This window comes from Podarcis gaigeae (assembly GCF_964106915.1).
Source record: "Podarcis gaigeae genome assembly, chromosome: 10".
NCBI classification, from domain to species: domain Eukaryota; kingdom Metazoa; phylum Chordata; class Lepidosauria; order Squamata; family Lacertidae; genus Podarcis; species Podarcis gaigeae.
Window position 1 is genome coordinate 33,940,727 of NC_139686.1, and position 16,401 is coordinate 33,957,127.

At 38.9% G+C, this 16,401-nt stretch overlaps 1 protein-coding gene across 5 annotated transcripts in view; it reads right to left on the reverse strand.

The window, feature by feature from the left end:
- ANO4 (anoctamin 4) overlaps positions 1 to 16,401 on the reverse strand; it is a 137,146-nt gene that overhangs the window by 59,102 nt on the left and 61,643 nt on the right. For 3 of the 5 annotated variants that reach the window (XM_083698576.1, XM_083698577.1, XM_083698578.1), the window contains 3 exons: positions 12,710 to 12,820; positions 5,714 to 5,850; positions 4,328 to 4,486 (listed from right to left, as the gene is read on the reverse strand). In XM_083698576.1, the coding sequence (XP_083554702.1) occupies positions 4,328 to 4,486; positions 5,714 to 5,850; positions 12,710 to 12,820 (407 nt within the window). The remainder of the gene's footprint in view (positions 1 to 4,327; positions 4,487 to 5,713; positions 5,851 to 12,709; positions 12,821 to 16,401) is intronic. The other 2 variants (XM_083698579.1, XM_083698580.1) reach the window with 1 other exon arrangement.

A 16,401-nucleotide genomic window follows, 5' to 3' on the forward strand; every position in this document is an offset into this window, starting at 1 on the left:
CAGAGGGCCTTCTTGGTGGTGGCACCCACCCTGTGGAAGGCCCTCCTAACCAGATGTCAAGGAATTAAACAACTACCTGACTTTTAGAAGAAGTTTTTAAGTTTTATTCTGTTTAATATTCTGTTGAGAGCCACCCAGAGTGGCTAGGGAAACCCAGTCAGATGGGAGAGCTGCTATTATTATTATTATTATTATTATTATTAACATCATCATCATAACTGCCTTGGCTTCTGTAGGGTTAACAAGCGGATTAAGTAGCTTGTTACAAAAGCAAGGAAGTGGGTTTAATGTGCAAAAATAAAGTGAGCAAACCTTTTCACAAAATCATTTTCTTCAGTATAATCATATGTAAAGGTATGTTGTTATTATTATGATTATGATTATTATCCTTAACTATTATTTATAGCCTTTCTCTTCCCTTTGGTGGACTGTTATCAGGAATCACTCAAGGATGTGCACTTGTTACATCTCTAATTTCTCCATCCATTCATCACATTAACATGAGATAAAGATATTACTGAAACTATGAGAAATGGCTCAATACAAAGAATGAGAGGAGAAATTTTGTTCCTCAGTAACCCAGACCCTTGAAAAACAAAACACAAATTGTTTTGGTGAACATTATCCTACTTCAAGATGAACTCCAATCAATCTCAGGATAGTAAAACATCCCAAAACAAAGCCATGTGCGTTGTGTCATAAGAAAAACACTCAGGTCTGCTTCCCTGAATCTTCTTTTTTTTTTAAGCCAATGCATTTTTTTATACCAATAAACTGAAGGGTTCAGTCAGCCTGCTTATATAGAGCTCCAGTACAATGTTACTGTAACAACTTTCTAAAACTATCCAATCACTGAACGTCACTTTCGATCCCTTATTTGCATAACTATCTACAGTATCCCCCTGCTGGCCCAGGGTGAGTACATAACACATGGCTGGCTCCTCTTCTTAGCACATGCAATCCTAGCATCTGTTATCATATATTAATTAATTCTTTATGTTGTGGTCTTACCGATTCCTTCCCATAGTTCAGCAAGAACTATGGTGTGACAAGGAATTTCATACCCTAATATTTTAATTATAATCTTCTTCCTTTCTTTTTCTTTTGCCATATTTCATTCCCACCACATGTGATATAAATCCTCTAATTCTTTCTGCATTTCCAGCATCTTGAGGAGTAGTCCTTATTAATTTCCCTGTATTCTAACAGGTGTCATATACCACCTACTCACCAATTTACAGCAATTTTCTTTTATTGTCATGTGTAGTACTTCACATGTCTTAACTAGCTATAATATGAGCGATCCTAAAAGGCAAGTGGGTATTATTATCTCTATTAAGGAAAAACGTATGTTTGGCGAGAGTAACTTTTCTAGTGAGCTCGTGGCACGGGTGAAATTTGAAACAGAGATCCCCTGAGTCATAGTTTCCTTAGCCACGTCACTGCACCTGTTCTATGGAAAGGGATCAATTTCAATAGACTTCAAGGGGATCATATGGAAATGTATGCCGGAATGTTACTTAGGGTTAGTAAGATGCTTCCATATGGAACCATGAATGAGATTCTACATTATTTTGGGGCCCAGTTATCTGGAAAGGTTTAAACAAATGACCACTCTATATGTAGGTGCTCATATGATCACCTTTTAAAAGCCGATCAGTAAGTGCCTCTCAGAAAAAATGGCTTTTACGTGCACTTAATTCTCTGGACTGTTCCCAGTTTGTCTAAGTCATATTTCATATTGATCTTTTTCCCCAGGCTACATTTTGCAAATCATCTTTTTATTTGCAAGCCAAAACATTATGAAAAAAGGATATGGCTGAAAATGACTTCCTTTCCCAATAATCCACTCCAGCTATAATCAAAGCAGCTACCCTGGGAAATAGTGGCATGGCTGTGGCAGAACCAGCACTATCCTGAAGCATTCTCAGTAGCGTAGTAGAGAGGTAAAGTATAAGAGTGTGGCTTGAGGACTTTTTCCCCAGAGCAGGAGTCATGCCATCATCTGCCAAAGTGCCAGGATAGACCTTGCAAGTGAATGAGGCAATAGCAAAACTTCTAAGTTTATTATGTTTGCAGTGTAGAGCATCTGCCCTCCAGATGTTGCAGAACTACAACTCCCATCAGCTCCATAAAGCATAGTCAAGGGCCAGGGATGATGCAAGTTGTAGTTCAGAAGCATCTAGAGTGCTAAAGGTTTCCCACACCTAGTAGAGAATGATACCAAACACTATTCTATAGTAAGGTAAAAGGGTAAAGGACCCCAGGATGATTAAGTCCAGTCAAAGGCAACTATGCGGTGTGGCGCTCCTCTCACTTTTCAGGCCGAGGGAGCCAGGAGACAGCTTTACAGGTCACGACTAAACCGCTTCTGGCACAACGGAGGACTGTGATGAGTGCCAGAGAGCACAGAAACACTGTTTACCTTCCTGCCACAGCGGTACCTATTTATCTACTTGCACTATTCTACGACTGCCAGCTCATCCTAATACATAGGTTATTTTGCTATGTACTCTGTGTATCTGCATGTGTGCAAAATAGATTGGTTAACTTTTTGGACTCTTGCTTGGGAGTGTGACTTTTGGGACTCTTGTGTTCAGTTCCTGCACTTCAATAGTGCCTCTACATCGCTGAGTTTCTTCAAAACATTCTAGCAGCGCTGAGTAAGGACGAAACTAGAGGTGGTACAGAAAAATGGCTGCCTGAGAAATTCTCCACCAGACTCCTTGTTGGGGCTGCTGGACTATCAGATCATATTACATTTCTGGCCACAGTCCAAACAGTTGTTTTTGGCTTTTGAAACAGTATGATCTAAGGTGGGGTGCAACAGCAGTATTACCAACATATAAATATATGGTTTTTCAAAAAGCAAATAAGAAATGAGTACTCAAACACGTGTTTAGCTTAAAGGTGAGTCTCTGATTGCAAAAGTTTGAAGACTATCCTATGCTCAATGGTTTGGATACTGGTCATTTGGACGAGTATCTACACCTATCTGAACCTGGACATCTTTTAACATTAGCTCTGAAGGCATTCTCATGTGCCTGTCTTTAATATGCTTTGATGGTTATAACTGTTGCTGTTAGCAAAGTTACTGTAATTCTGTATATTGAATGCTGCCTTGCTGTATTTTACTGAAAGTCCAGTGTACAAATATCTAATTAAATGAATAAGTAAATAAAAAAAATTAAAATCAGATTTATTAGTGCATTAGAGAACCTGACACCCTAACAGAGCTCAAAGGTTCCTATCCCGTGGAAATCCCTTTTTCTTCTTCTTCTAGCCAACAGACTTACTTACACACAGGTAACAGTGTTTTGCTGAGATCCACACCTGTGCTTAAAATCCACATTAAAACAACAAAACCTCATTTTGATCATCCTGAAGTTTAGAAATGTTGAGTGATGCCGAACTACAAAAGAAGTCACACACCAAATCAAATGGAATGAATGAGAAATAAAGCTGGATATCAGTGAGACAATAAAATGAAAGGAAGTGAATAATGAAATGTCAGGAGTTTTGTTTGAGATGTATATGTTGCACATTAGCTTGAGAAAGGACCATTCCAAGAAAAAATGCACCCTAGCTTTGGAAACAGTAATGCTTTTAACTTTCTTCTATCATTGCAGTCAATACTGCATAGCAGTGTATTATTTCATTATGACTTTTTGTGTTCCAATAGTCTTCAAGTGGAATTGTTTAACAATGCATATTTCAGTAGTGAAGACTCTGGGTTGTAAAAACTGAGAATCAATATTGTAAAACTTTCCCTTTGATTCTATGCAATAAATGTATATTAGAATTATGGGCTACGCAGCTAAAGAAAAACCATCAAAATACAGTCTTTGGCAGCAAGCAGTAGAATTCATGAGTATTCACAGTGTGCAACAATGGAGTAATTTTTACATGCTGAGTTTGTCATATATACTTTAAGAAAGAAAGTATATAGCTAAGCAAATAGAGAGAGAGAAATGTATTGTGGCAGGTTCATGAAGAATGGCCTGTGCAAAGTGCTTAAGGCTTTGCAAGTTTCTTACAACTCCATTGTCACATTCTTACAGCTCCTAAGTCAGCCACCCCCAACATGATTTCTTCCAGATGTTTTGGATCACAAGTCCCATCAGCCCCAGCAAGCCTGGCCAATAGTCAGGAATAGTGGGAGCAGGTCTGGCAACTGAAATGTTTAGAGTGGACATGCCAAGCTGATTAGTATAACTACAAAAAAATGAAAAGGGGTCATGGATCAAATGCGTTAAATCATTAATTGCATGGGAAGTTTACAAGCAGATTTGAATTTTGAAAATGTTTCCTAGGGGATCCTTCTTACCTCTTTCTCCATTTGAAGTCCTTCTGCTCTGATATTTCTTTCAAAAACTTCTCTTTTCTCATTCTGTGGGTTGGATTTTCTGTATACCAAGAGGTAGTCAATCCGACATTTTCCATCCCTAAAATACAGTCCACTGGTTTTATTTTTTTCTGGTACTCCCTGCGAAGAAAAATCAGATCATTTGTTCCATTCTTTATATTAGTGTTTGATTTAACACTATTCACACAAACAAAAGGATTTCAGTATAAAGGTCTGATATATAAAACTATTACATGATAATCACTAAAGTTATCAGATTAACATTGCATCATACAGCTAGATGAATCACACTTCATCAGAATCTCCCATATGAACCAGTCTGCCAGATCTCATCCATGGTAGAAGCTCAGCAGGTAGGTATGCAGGACAGGGTCCCATCAGTTGCAGAACTCAACTGTGGAACTCCCTGACTCAGGAGACTCATGTGACCCATTGACATTTAGATACCCATGCTTTTGGAATAAATAGCAACTTTTTTTTTTGCTGTTACCTGAATGTTATTACTTTTTAATTATTAGTATTGTAATGTTTTAAATTTTGTTTGCTAGCTACCTACTGTGCAGGACAGAAAGGCAGGATAGAATAAATATAATATTCATAATATGCCCTTCCACAAGAATGGCATGCATAGTTCTTTCCTCTACAACAATCTTATGAGGTAGGCTGAGAGAGAGTTTGGAGGTTCTAGCAGGGGAGCGCAGCTATCGTATACCCTTGACCGAAGAACAGTACACTCCTTCTATCTGGGATGGTCGTCCTCTTCCACCAAGCATGCAGCTTCGGGAGGGACGCACATGGAGCGGTGAGGGAGGAAGGGGACACCCACTTAGCCAGCCAGATCAGCCAAATCAACCCTGGCAATCAATGGGGTGACCACAACAGTTCTCAAACAAACAAGCCAACTAACAAATATTGTCACATTTAGGGGACGTTTTAGGCAGGCTGCAAACCCGATAAGGAAAGGAGAAAAGGGAAGCAGTGTCATATCTCAAACACTGACAAAGCTATATGCCAATGAGCATAATTTACTTATAATTATTTTCTACAAGTCCATTTGAAAAAAAAATGATGTTTTCTCCTTCATGCACAATGTATGTTAGATATAAGAGATAGATAAATCTGCTTGCTTTATTTCAAATAGTCAAGAATAATGTCTGGAACCTCTCTTCCATTGTCTGCAGATTAATGAAATCATGGTTAACTTTGATTTTAGTGTTAACTTTATGACTGGGTGGGTCTGCGAACTCATTTTAAACTATATGCCCAGCAAACCTTTGTAAAATCAGAGACAACTTGAATTTCAGCAATGGAAACCCACAAATAAATTAGACATATAAAGCTTCTTACCTCTCCCACTGCCTCCAATCTGCTAGTATCCTCTGAAGTACTGGTCAAATTACCATGGTGAAGCAAAGATTCATCGTCCTTGGAAGGGCTGGCTATGCCTTCTAATTCATCAAAGAAAATATTGACATCCTTGGCTACTAAAAAGCAATAATAAAAAATAATACATTAACGTTGAAAGTAATACTGGCTTTGCTCACAAATATGAAATAAGATCTCAACTTTGTGTGTTTCAGATCAAAGTCAACATAAATCATTTGCATGTCGCAAATTATCTGTTTCATAGTGCTAATAAGTAAATCCAAAACAATGATATTATGTAGCCAACAGGTCAAAGATGGTGCTGAATGACCACAGCAACTTCAAGGCAGTGGTGACAGGTGTGTATGTCTCCTCACTTAATCCACAAAGTGTTTCCAGCCCTCAGTTGAATCTTGTAGATTTGTAACCTCTGGATGAAATTCCACCCAAATTTATACATCAAAGTTTTCTGAGACATAGCCCTGCTTTAAAAATGGCAAAACATGACTCCAAATAGCTTCTAACACTTGTGCCTGGCTAAATATATCATACAGGTTTTTTTAAAAAAAATATCCCTGCTTGCTCTGTATAAAAAGTCAAATCTCAGTATGTTTATATATTTCCTTTAAAAAAGAAAGAAAAAAGGCTGGGGGAAAACAAATCCAGAGCAAAGTCATACGTAGTACTTGGAAGATTTATAGGTTTTCCATTATCTATTCAATACAATATACAAAGTGTCATTCCAGGTCTTTATGGGGAAATAAAAATGGCAGCCAGCAGCAGGAGAGAGGCAGTAGTCTACATCCCATACACCCACCAAGGGATGTACTTGCACCTCTGCCTTTTCATTTGAAACCTGGACTTTAGGAGTTTTCATCGTTAAAGTTGTGGAAGGTTTTAATCCTCGTTTTAAATGAAAAATGTTGAACTCGCTCTTCCCTTATTGTTTTTCCCCTCAGCGTGGAACGTCCAGAAAAAAGACTCCGCCCCTTCACAGCAGCACAGCCAATCAGGTTCAAAATTTCACTGCCACAAGCACAGTACATGGGGCAAGTGCCTCCATACAGCTCACAACTAATTGGAAGTTTGCTTTCTACTTATTGCATCTTCTGAGATCCCCCCACTCCCAGTTATTTTTTAATTTATTTTTTAAACTGATTCTCCTACTATTTTCAAATATCCCATCGTATTTCAGTTTACATGGAGACCGACAAACGTCACAGATACAATTAGAGAACTGCATGCAGTCAAAAGCATTGGAATTACTACACACATTCTGAATGAGCAAATAGGCTGTGTTCCAGTTTGTTGCAGCAAAAACTTCTCATCGCTGTTTTATAATCTCATAAATCCAACTTTTACATATGTGCATTTGGACGCACTGCACAGGAGAAGCACAAAACTGGTGTGAAGCGCACAGCATCCCTTTCCCTCCCTACAGATTTTTAGGAAGAATTCCATTACCAAATCTGTTCCCTTTTATTCAGAGGCTGCTGAAAATACATCCACCAACGTCAGGTAAGCATCAGGTGGTTCATTCACCAGACTGCCAATGACTGTGTGACATCTTACACACAGTGAGTGAGTCAGCAACACATCTCTTCTCCTCCTCGCTCCACCTTATCTTCTGAGAATGTCCAGGAACATTAAAAAGGTTGTAGAACAAAATCCATATCCGTTTGCACCCTGGTGTGGCAATTTCAACAGAAAGCATAGCTAACCTTTCAACATTTTTTTTAAAAAATATTTGATTATATATATATTTTTCAGAAAAAAAGAACTTTAAAAGGATATGGCATACTTTCCATTTTTTTACTTGGATTATTTTAATGCTGTGGTCTTCTTTTGGAAATTCACCTGTGCCAATAGCTGTAATTACACCACCCATTCTACAGCACTGACTGTGCACCAGAATGCTAAATTCAGTTTTGATACTAATAATATCTGAGTAGGGCACTGGGAAGATCAAGAGGGAATGTTTAATTATGAATACACTGCTATAAGTAATGCAGGAGGTAGGAGTGGGGAAATGGGGAAGCACCCATTCTACTCAGTTTGGAGAGGTCCTTTTCAAGCTCTTCAGTCTCGGGGGGTTGGACTAGATGATCCTCAGGGTCCCTTCCAACTTTACGATTCTTTTTGTTTTAACAGCTTTGAGCAATTTAGTATCACCAGCAAACTTGGCTACCTCATTGCTCATTCTAGTTCATTTATGAACAAGTTACAAGGCACAGGACCCAATCTTGAGGTTGCCAAGGTCCAAGGTTGCCACCACTTGGGTTGGTTCCCACACCAACTGTTCTGTGTGTGGATACATCACTCACTGTATCCACAGACAGGACTCTGGCCTATGGTTTTTATGACTTGGTATGGTTTTTGGTGGCCGCATTCTGTAAGACTGCATTTTAAACAGGTTCGTGCAAACGGTGCTTACTGGGAAAATGTAATGTTCAAGTAGAATGCAGAATATTGTTAAACCCTTTTCATTATAATAGACAGACGCACTATTACATGAGCTAGAGTTCACAAGGGCACAAGTACTAATGGGAAATGTTTGAAATAGCTTCTGGTATCATTTGTGTGATCTTCCGTTGCCTAGTTTTCATTCTAGAGAGGATGGCAGCCGAAAGTTCAACAGAATAACATTGTAAAAAAGAAATCTGTTTTTCACCAAGATTAAGGGGGGAAATGCAATGGCTGCTGGCTCGCCATGATTTTTATTGTTCAGCATCTAACAATGCTAAAGTTAATATTGTGAGATAATATAATGCAAGAATAGGGAAACAAATCCATGTAAAAAAAAGCAGAGCATGAAAAAATGTGGTTTCAAAGTAACAAGTAGGGACCCCAAATGTAAGCATTTTGTGCCCACTTTTTTTTAGGGGGGTGCACTCACTAGGTAAAGGTAAAGGTACCCCTGCCCGTACGGGCTAGTCGTGTCCGACTCTGGGGTTGCGTGCTCATCTCGCTCTAGAGGCCGTGAGCTAGGTCACGTGGCCAGCGTGACGAAGCTGCAGCTGGCGAGCCAGCACCAGAGCAGCACACGGAATCGCTGTTTACCTTCCCGCTATAAAGTGGTACCTATTTATCTACTTGCACTTTGATGTGCTTTTGAACTGCTAGGTGGGCAGGAGCTGGGACCGAACGACGGGAGCTCACCCTGCCGCGGGGATTCGAACCGCCGACCATACGATCGGCAAGTCCTAGGCACTGAGGTTTTACCCACAGCGCCACCCACGTCCCCCGTGCACTCACTATGCCACCTTTATTTTTGACACATAAAGGCTACAATCCTATGCAGGAGAGCACATTTGAATTTGCTGCTCAATACTATGCATACTTATCTGGAAGTTGTGTACATAACACAAAAATCTGTTTTTGCAGTTTGGAGCAGCTGCAAATAAATAAATTCCTCTTGTTCCTTGGAATTCCTAAACTAATAAATAACTCCATTTCAAGAGTGTGAATACTGACTAGTTCTCAGCAGCCGTGTTGAACTTATTGCCATGTGTGCCATCACACTACAAAGCCTGGAAAGCCAAGGACCAAAATGGAGAATTTTTCTTCAAAGGAGTGAAATCTTCATTGCTTCTTCTTTATGTGACTTTTCATTTGTAAACAAAGTGTTATTTTAAGCACTGTGTGTTCCCTTTAAATTAATGTGAGCTGCTTTGGTAAATAATCTATCTTGGCTCTTTCCAGACAAAATGTGTTAAAAATGTTTCCATGCCACTTTTTAGGGCCTCCCAAGGCAGCTCATGTACAAAGCAAAACAAAAACACGTGATTACAGTAAACTACCTATCTATAAACATTTTACAGTAAAAGGACAGCGCGTCTTACAAAACTAAGGTAAACAATTTAAAAACAACAGCAATCTAAACCATCAACATTTTTTCTAAATATCTATCAAAATGAACAATATCAAAATGAAATGCATATAGAATAGGAACATATCACAACTAATAAAAAATATTTTGAACCAGACTTTTAGGAACTACATCTGTAAAGTTAAAACTAAACACAAAAAGAAACCTTTGAATTGTGGCAAACTATATTAACACCAGGAATACCTATGCCTGCCACATACCAACACACCTATAAACCTGTTTTGAGAACTGGAGTGAAATAATTATGGCTTTCTGAACTAATATTTTGGTTTTAAAATTCTAACTAGTCTGAACAACAATGTCAGGCTTTCTAAATATCTAGTACTGTAGTACGTAATATAAAAATGCAACATGTTTCAACAACCAATAGACCAGCTCACTTTTTGCTCTTTTCTTATAAATATTTCCTATTTGTTGCTCACATTTGGTTAAATATCTAATTGCAAAGGGTGGGTCACTTGGGAAAAGAAAGAGAGTAAGACGCAGTTGAGAACTTTTTACAATTGAGAAAAACGTAGGCAAGAGAATGTTTTTATTTTTAGTGTTAATTAAAGTGCACACACTCTATGCAATAGCAGGGCTGGGAAACCATTTTTCTGCAGCGCTGCATTCTCTTTCAAGACACACTGTGTTGGGGGAACAGTATCCCCATTTTCTCTCTCTTTCTGCCACCCCTTCCTTGGCACACTCATGAAATAGGCTAATGGTCACATTCAGCCAAGATGCCACAGGTGCCCCCCCCCCCCGCTGTATAGTTAGGTAAGTAAGCATGGTGGCCTTCTCATAAAAATATATGATTATCGGTGCACATGGAACAGTGTATGCACCCCAACATTGAAAAAAAAAACTGCCTCTATGGGCACAGTTTTCCTGGGGAAATCACATTAAAAAATGTAAAAGTTTTTGAACAAATGATCTGGTCAGAAGTTCTGAGAAGCACGTTTCTTTATTTGTTTTCAGAGCCTTTTTTCCATCATAAATGTGTGTAATTTCACCTCTGCAATTCATCACAGAAGACAACTTGTTAACAACCATTCCTTCTACCTTCTTCAAGGCTCAGATGCTTCCAGACTGGTGTTTACTGGGATTGTTTGCTCGTCATGCATGCAAGCTCTTCTCAGCATAAACACGACATTGCCCATCCATATCCCCACCCCCCAATTTATTTAGGATTTGCTTTCCATGGAAAATAACTTGCTGTCAATGATACCTGAATCAATGATACCCATTTGTGATACCTGAATGATTCATTTGCAATATTAAGCCCCTGGCTGTAAGAGCTGTTCAACAGTGGAGCAGCCCTCTCCTCCTGGCACTAGACATTATCAAATCTGTTCTCATATGGGGTTGGCGGGAGTGGGAAGGAGGAGGCAGGTGCTTCCAGGCATGTATTGCTCTCCAAGTGAAATCCTCGGTAGGCAATCAGACACATTGTGAGACTCCGTACCTTTGCTGAAGGGTGGGAATTCTACATGTGAAAGCCCAACACATGTTTGGAAACAACCCTTTTTACGTGAAATCTTTGAGAACCTTTTTCTTTTGTTGAAAAGCAGTACATAAATATTCCAAAGAATGTTTCTACCTGATCTGCATGCAGATCCCACTAAGAAATAAATAAAAGCTAATAAAGATTTACTGACAATTTCTTCACAAGTCCTTTTACACTGAAATCTGTAGATCTGAATCCACCGCTTAATGCAATGATTTTCATTAAGCCACCTTATCTGAATCACACTTGTGTGCGTTGTTGTTCCTTTCCCACCTCCCCCTTTCAACTAATCAAGTATATATTCATTTCCATTAACATTTCTACAATGTTAAGAAGAAATGTTAAGAAAATGTTATGAAGAAATGTTATGAAGAAATGTTATGAACAATGTTATGAAGAAATGTTAAGAAAAACAGACCAAGGGCCAAGACTTAGACCTTATGAAGAGATAAAAAATCTATTCACTGGGTGGTTGCAATACCACCAGGTGAATGATTTGCTAAAAGAGGACAAGAAGAAGTTGGGTTTTGATGACAAAAAATCAAAATTCAATGTAGAAGTAATAGAAGGTAAAAACAAAACCCTATCTAGAATCTATGACATACTTTTAGAGTGGTATACAAAGGACGAGGAGGTGAAGGAGGCAATGATTAAATGGGCAATTGACTTTGGTTATAACATCGATTTTGAAAGGTGGCTGGAAGTGTGGAATTGTAACATAAAGTTTACAGCATGTATGTCTCTGAGAGAAAATGTTTGGAAGATGCTATATAGGTGGTACCACACCCCTGTGAAGTTGGCCAAAATGTATAGACTAAAAGATAAGAAATGCTGGAAATGTGGGGAGGTGGAGGGTGACCTATATCATCTATGGTGGACATGCAAAAAGGTGAAAGGCTTTTGGGAATCGGTTTACAATGAGCTTAAAAGAATATTTAAATACACTTTTCCCAAAAGACCCGAAGCCTTTTTGCTGGGAATGACGGGTAAAGATATTAAGAAAGAAGATAGAACGATATTCCTCTATGCCACCACAGCAGCGAGAATTTTATTGGCACAATATTGGAAAGTGGAAACTATCCCCAATATAAATGATTGGCAAATTAAAATGATAAAATATGCTGAGCTTGATAAATTAACAGGTAAATTAAGAGACCACGATGAACAGAAATCTCTGAAAAATTGGAGTAAATACTGGAACTATATTGGAATAAATGCTTAATGTGATTGGCGGGGTCAGAACAAATACTACCAGCGTGTGAATTTAGGCCTATAGATTAAAAATCAAATACGTAATTGGAAGCAGATATTTGATACTTACCAAAAGGATGGAAGGAAGTCCAGGAGGCGGTTTCTGTGGGTGTGTTTTTTTTTTTTAAAAATCTTTTACTGTTTTGTGAAATAGCCAGATTAATCTATCTTTGTATAGTTAGAGAGAGGAAAAAGTTGGCTTGTATATCTTGACTCTCTTTTTTGTTACAATTTTTTCTTTTGTATTTGGTTGTATGTTTGTTATGTGTATAACCTTAATAAAAATGTATTTGGAAAAAAAAAAACATTTCTACAATGTTAAGAATCTGAGCCCCACAGAGTAACTTACTTTCTTGTATTGCATTAAGTATTTCTGAAAAGTCCACATCTCTCTTCTGAGCGTCAAGTCTTATTGATATTTGTGTTTCCAGGTGACGACCTTGACAATGCTCTCTTCCTTCTAAAGAAATTGAAGAGATTGGCGGAGTTTGCAATAGTTTAGTAGTGACTCCAGTGAAGATGGGTGGGAAAGAAACAACGGTTGCAAACACTAAAGCTGCCTGGAATAATTACTTTTGCTGTGCAGCACAGGGAAAGTCAGTTTGAGAATACATTTATTGAATCGTAACACCCACAGTGTGCTGCTGATGCCCTCCTCCCCATAAAGAAACAGACCTTTAGCTACCTACACACATCCCCGCAAATAACAGCCTCAGAGAGGAGATTTTTGGCCGGGAGTGAAAGAGTTAAACTTCTCTTCCCCATATTTACTGTTGACATAACAAAACCATCCATTGCATTTTGGGCTGCATTTTACACAAGAGAAAACATGCAGATTGAATGCATTAGTACAATAATATCATGCCTAGTTTGACCCTTAACAGCAACACAATCCTTAAATGAAAAGCCAGAGGAGTTGGGTGTAAGCCAGTTTTTTTCTGGGTAGACTCAACTAAACTAACACAGATGTAAATTTATTTGCTTTTAATGTTATAAATCTATTAAGGATTCTATAGTAATTTATCTCTGGGAATCCAAGGCATTTTATGATCTTTGTAACATTAAATCTGTTTTTCTGTTTGCTCAAATATTCTGTATGTTGCTTCCAAAACAATTGCACAAGGAAGATGTAGCTCCTGTTTAATGCAAACCTCTGTCAGGGGTTCTTTAGCTATGATTTCTACATTGCAGTAAGTTGGACTAGATTATCCATTGGGTCTCTTCCAACTCTACAGTAGTGGCGGACTTGGGACTCTCAAATTTCAGCAGTACAGTGGTACATTGGGTTACAAACACCTCGGGTTACAAACACTTCGGGTTACAGACTTTGCAACCTGGAAGTAGTACCTCGGGTTAAGAACTTTACCTCAGGATGAGAACAGAAATTGCGCAGTGGCGGCAGCAGGAGGCCCCATTAGCTAAAGTGGTACCTCAGATTAGGAACAGTTTCAGATTAAGAAAGGACCTCCAGAACAAATTAAGTTCGTAACCAGAGGTACCACTGTACTCTGTGCAACACTAAAATTTGACGCCCACCACCTCTCAAGCTCCATTCTACAGCATTGTTGTGGTGACCACTGCAGCTGAACCACTACCCTAAAACCGCCTCTGTTTACAGTTCTATGATTCTATGATTTGAATTTTCCATTTGGAAATACTGAACTTTACATTATTTGATCAGACATTCCCCTTTATTAAATTTGTGTATTAATAATATATATTGCTGTTAGTTTGGAGGATTCAATTGTTGAAGTAGCCAAGCCAGTTTACTGGGCCTAAGTATGGTCCTTAGTTTGACAAAGGATGTTGCTCTGAGCCTGAGAAGAAATAAGTGGTCCCTCTCCCTCACTGGCTGGCACAGGGGCACCGATGTATAAAAAATATTGGGGGGGGGGGCGGGGGCCCATACCGACTTATAAAAAATATTGGGGGGGCCCAAGACCTCCAAACCGCTGCTGCTGGGGGAACGAAAGGGGCGAGCCCCGGGCTGCCCCAACCTTAAGTGAACCTGTGAGGGCCCGCCCTTTGCGGCAGCCGATTGGCTGCCGCCGTGGGCGTTGAATATTAATGACCTAGGGGTAATCCCCGCTTCTCGCGGGGCTGACGCGAGATTGTTGATGGGTCGAGAGCCCGCAACCCCACCCCCTCTCTAGATCGGGAGTGGCTTTGTTTTAACTCATTACTGAATGTATTTTAAAAGGTAACTATCGTCAAACAAGGAAAATAAAAAATACCAACATAATTTTGTGATTTTACAAAGCATAATATAACTAATAATTTTCTTAAATTATTGGGGGGGCGGAGCCCCCCCAAACGAATTTTTGAGGGGGCTTGGGCCCCCTCAGGCCCCATGGAGTCGGCGCCTATGGACATGTTCTGTCTTGGTACACTGACTCTGTTATGAGGTCAACTTGCCCCAGGTGTAAAAATGTTCCATTTTCAGAGTTTTCTAGTAATCACCATGTCTTGAGCTACATGTGTGCCATCTTTCAGGTTTCTGGTATGAAAGCACCTTAGCTATGTTACAGTGTACTCTGAGTCATTCATTTTGAGTAATCCCATTTTCAGATTTTTTTATTCGTTGGGGTATTTTTGGACTACCTATGTACTAGGTTCCAAGGGTAATTTTGAAGGGAAAAAAAGTATTTATTTTAGTCATTTTATCCTGCTTTAAAAATATTTTTGCCATTCAAGAAACCTATGTATCCAGTCTCTCTCTGGAACATGTTTAAACTCTGAAAATCTTGTTTTCGTAACACACAAAATCAGTTGTCCTTTCACCAGTGCCCTAATGAATAATTATTACTGAAGCCAATAGATTCTTATTAGCAGATGTATTATATGTTGAATATAAATGGAATGTAACAGAGGATAGTTCAGAACATAAGGCACATATGAACGTATCTGTAAGTTGTATATTTGTTCAGATGCTTCCATGACGGTTGGTTGGATCCCTTGAAATCAATGGGTCAAGTTAGTCATGACTAACTTAAGTTGGATCCGGCATAACATTTGTTACTGGCGATGTATATGACTGGAAATTGCTGATTGCAGTACTGTATTTTATAGTCATGTATGTTGTAGAGGATAGTCCTTTAATTCTTTCTCCTACCTTGGAATTATGTAAATAATGCTATATGTAGATCTCTTAGTAACGTCTATAAATAGTACAGTGACAAAGAGTCCTTTTGCTAGACCAGAAGCCGCGCATTGGTTTCTGAACGTTTTGGAAGTCGAAAGGACTTCCGGAATGGATTCCATTCAACTTCTGAGGTACCACTGTATTTTGTTTTGAGTTTTCGGGGGGGGGGGGGATACAAAAAGGAACGTGAATAGCTGGCGGTAGAATCCAGTCAGCCTCACCATTGGAGTTTTACCTGCTAAATTTGCTATCTGTAGAAAGTTGTAATGAAATGGGGCTTAATCCCAATCACATTGGCTTTACTGGATTGTGGATTGCTCTTGGAACTAGATCACACATTTTCTTTCACCATGGCAACATCAAGCTCATTCCAGTATGTATGGATATGGGAAGCATAACAGTGAAATAGCAATTTCAACTACAACAAGTTCTGACTCTAAAACAGAACAAGCAAATAAGCAGAGAAAATGTCGAAATCCAATACATCCTGTGACAAATATGAAGATGAAAGCAGCAGGAAGCCAAAGCACATCACTTCACCCAGCTAGTATTGTAAAAGGCAAGCTTCAGCATGCCAGCTGAAAGCATCTATAAAATGCCGCAACGCTATAGGATGCACTAAAAATGATGGATACCTTGATGCAAAGATTTATTGTGTGTGAATTGTAAAGTGTATTTAGAAAAGAAACTGACAGAAGCAAAAGAACCCATTTTCAAAATCTAATCATGATGCACAACACAATATTCCTAAATTGCCTTTCTGCACAGTGCAAATTAAACAAAAAAAATTGTCATATACTATAGAGGCAGGAAGAGGGTAAACATAATTTGATGGTTTGCTGTTAATTCCAAATAAAGGCATTCAATCTTTAAATTGAGCCTAAATAGCCTAGCAATTC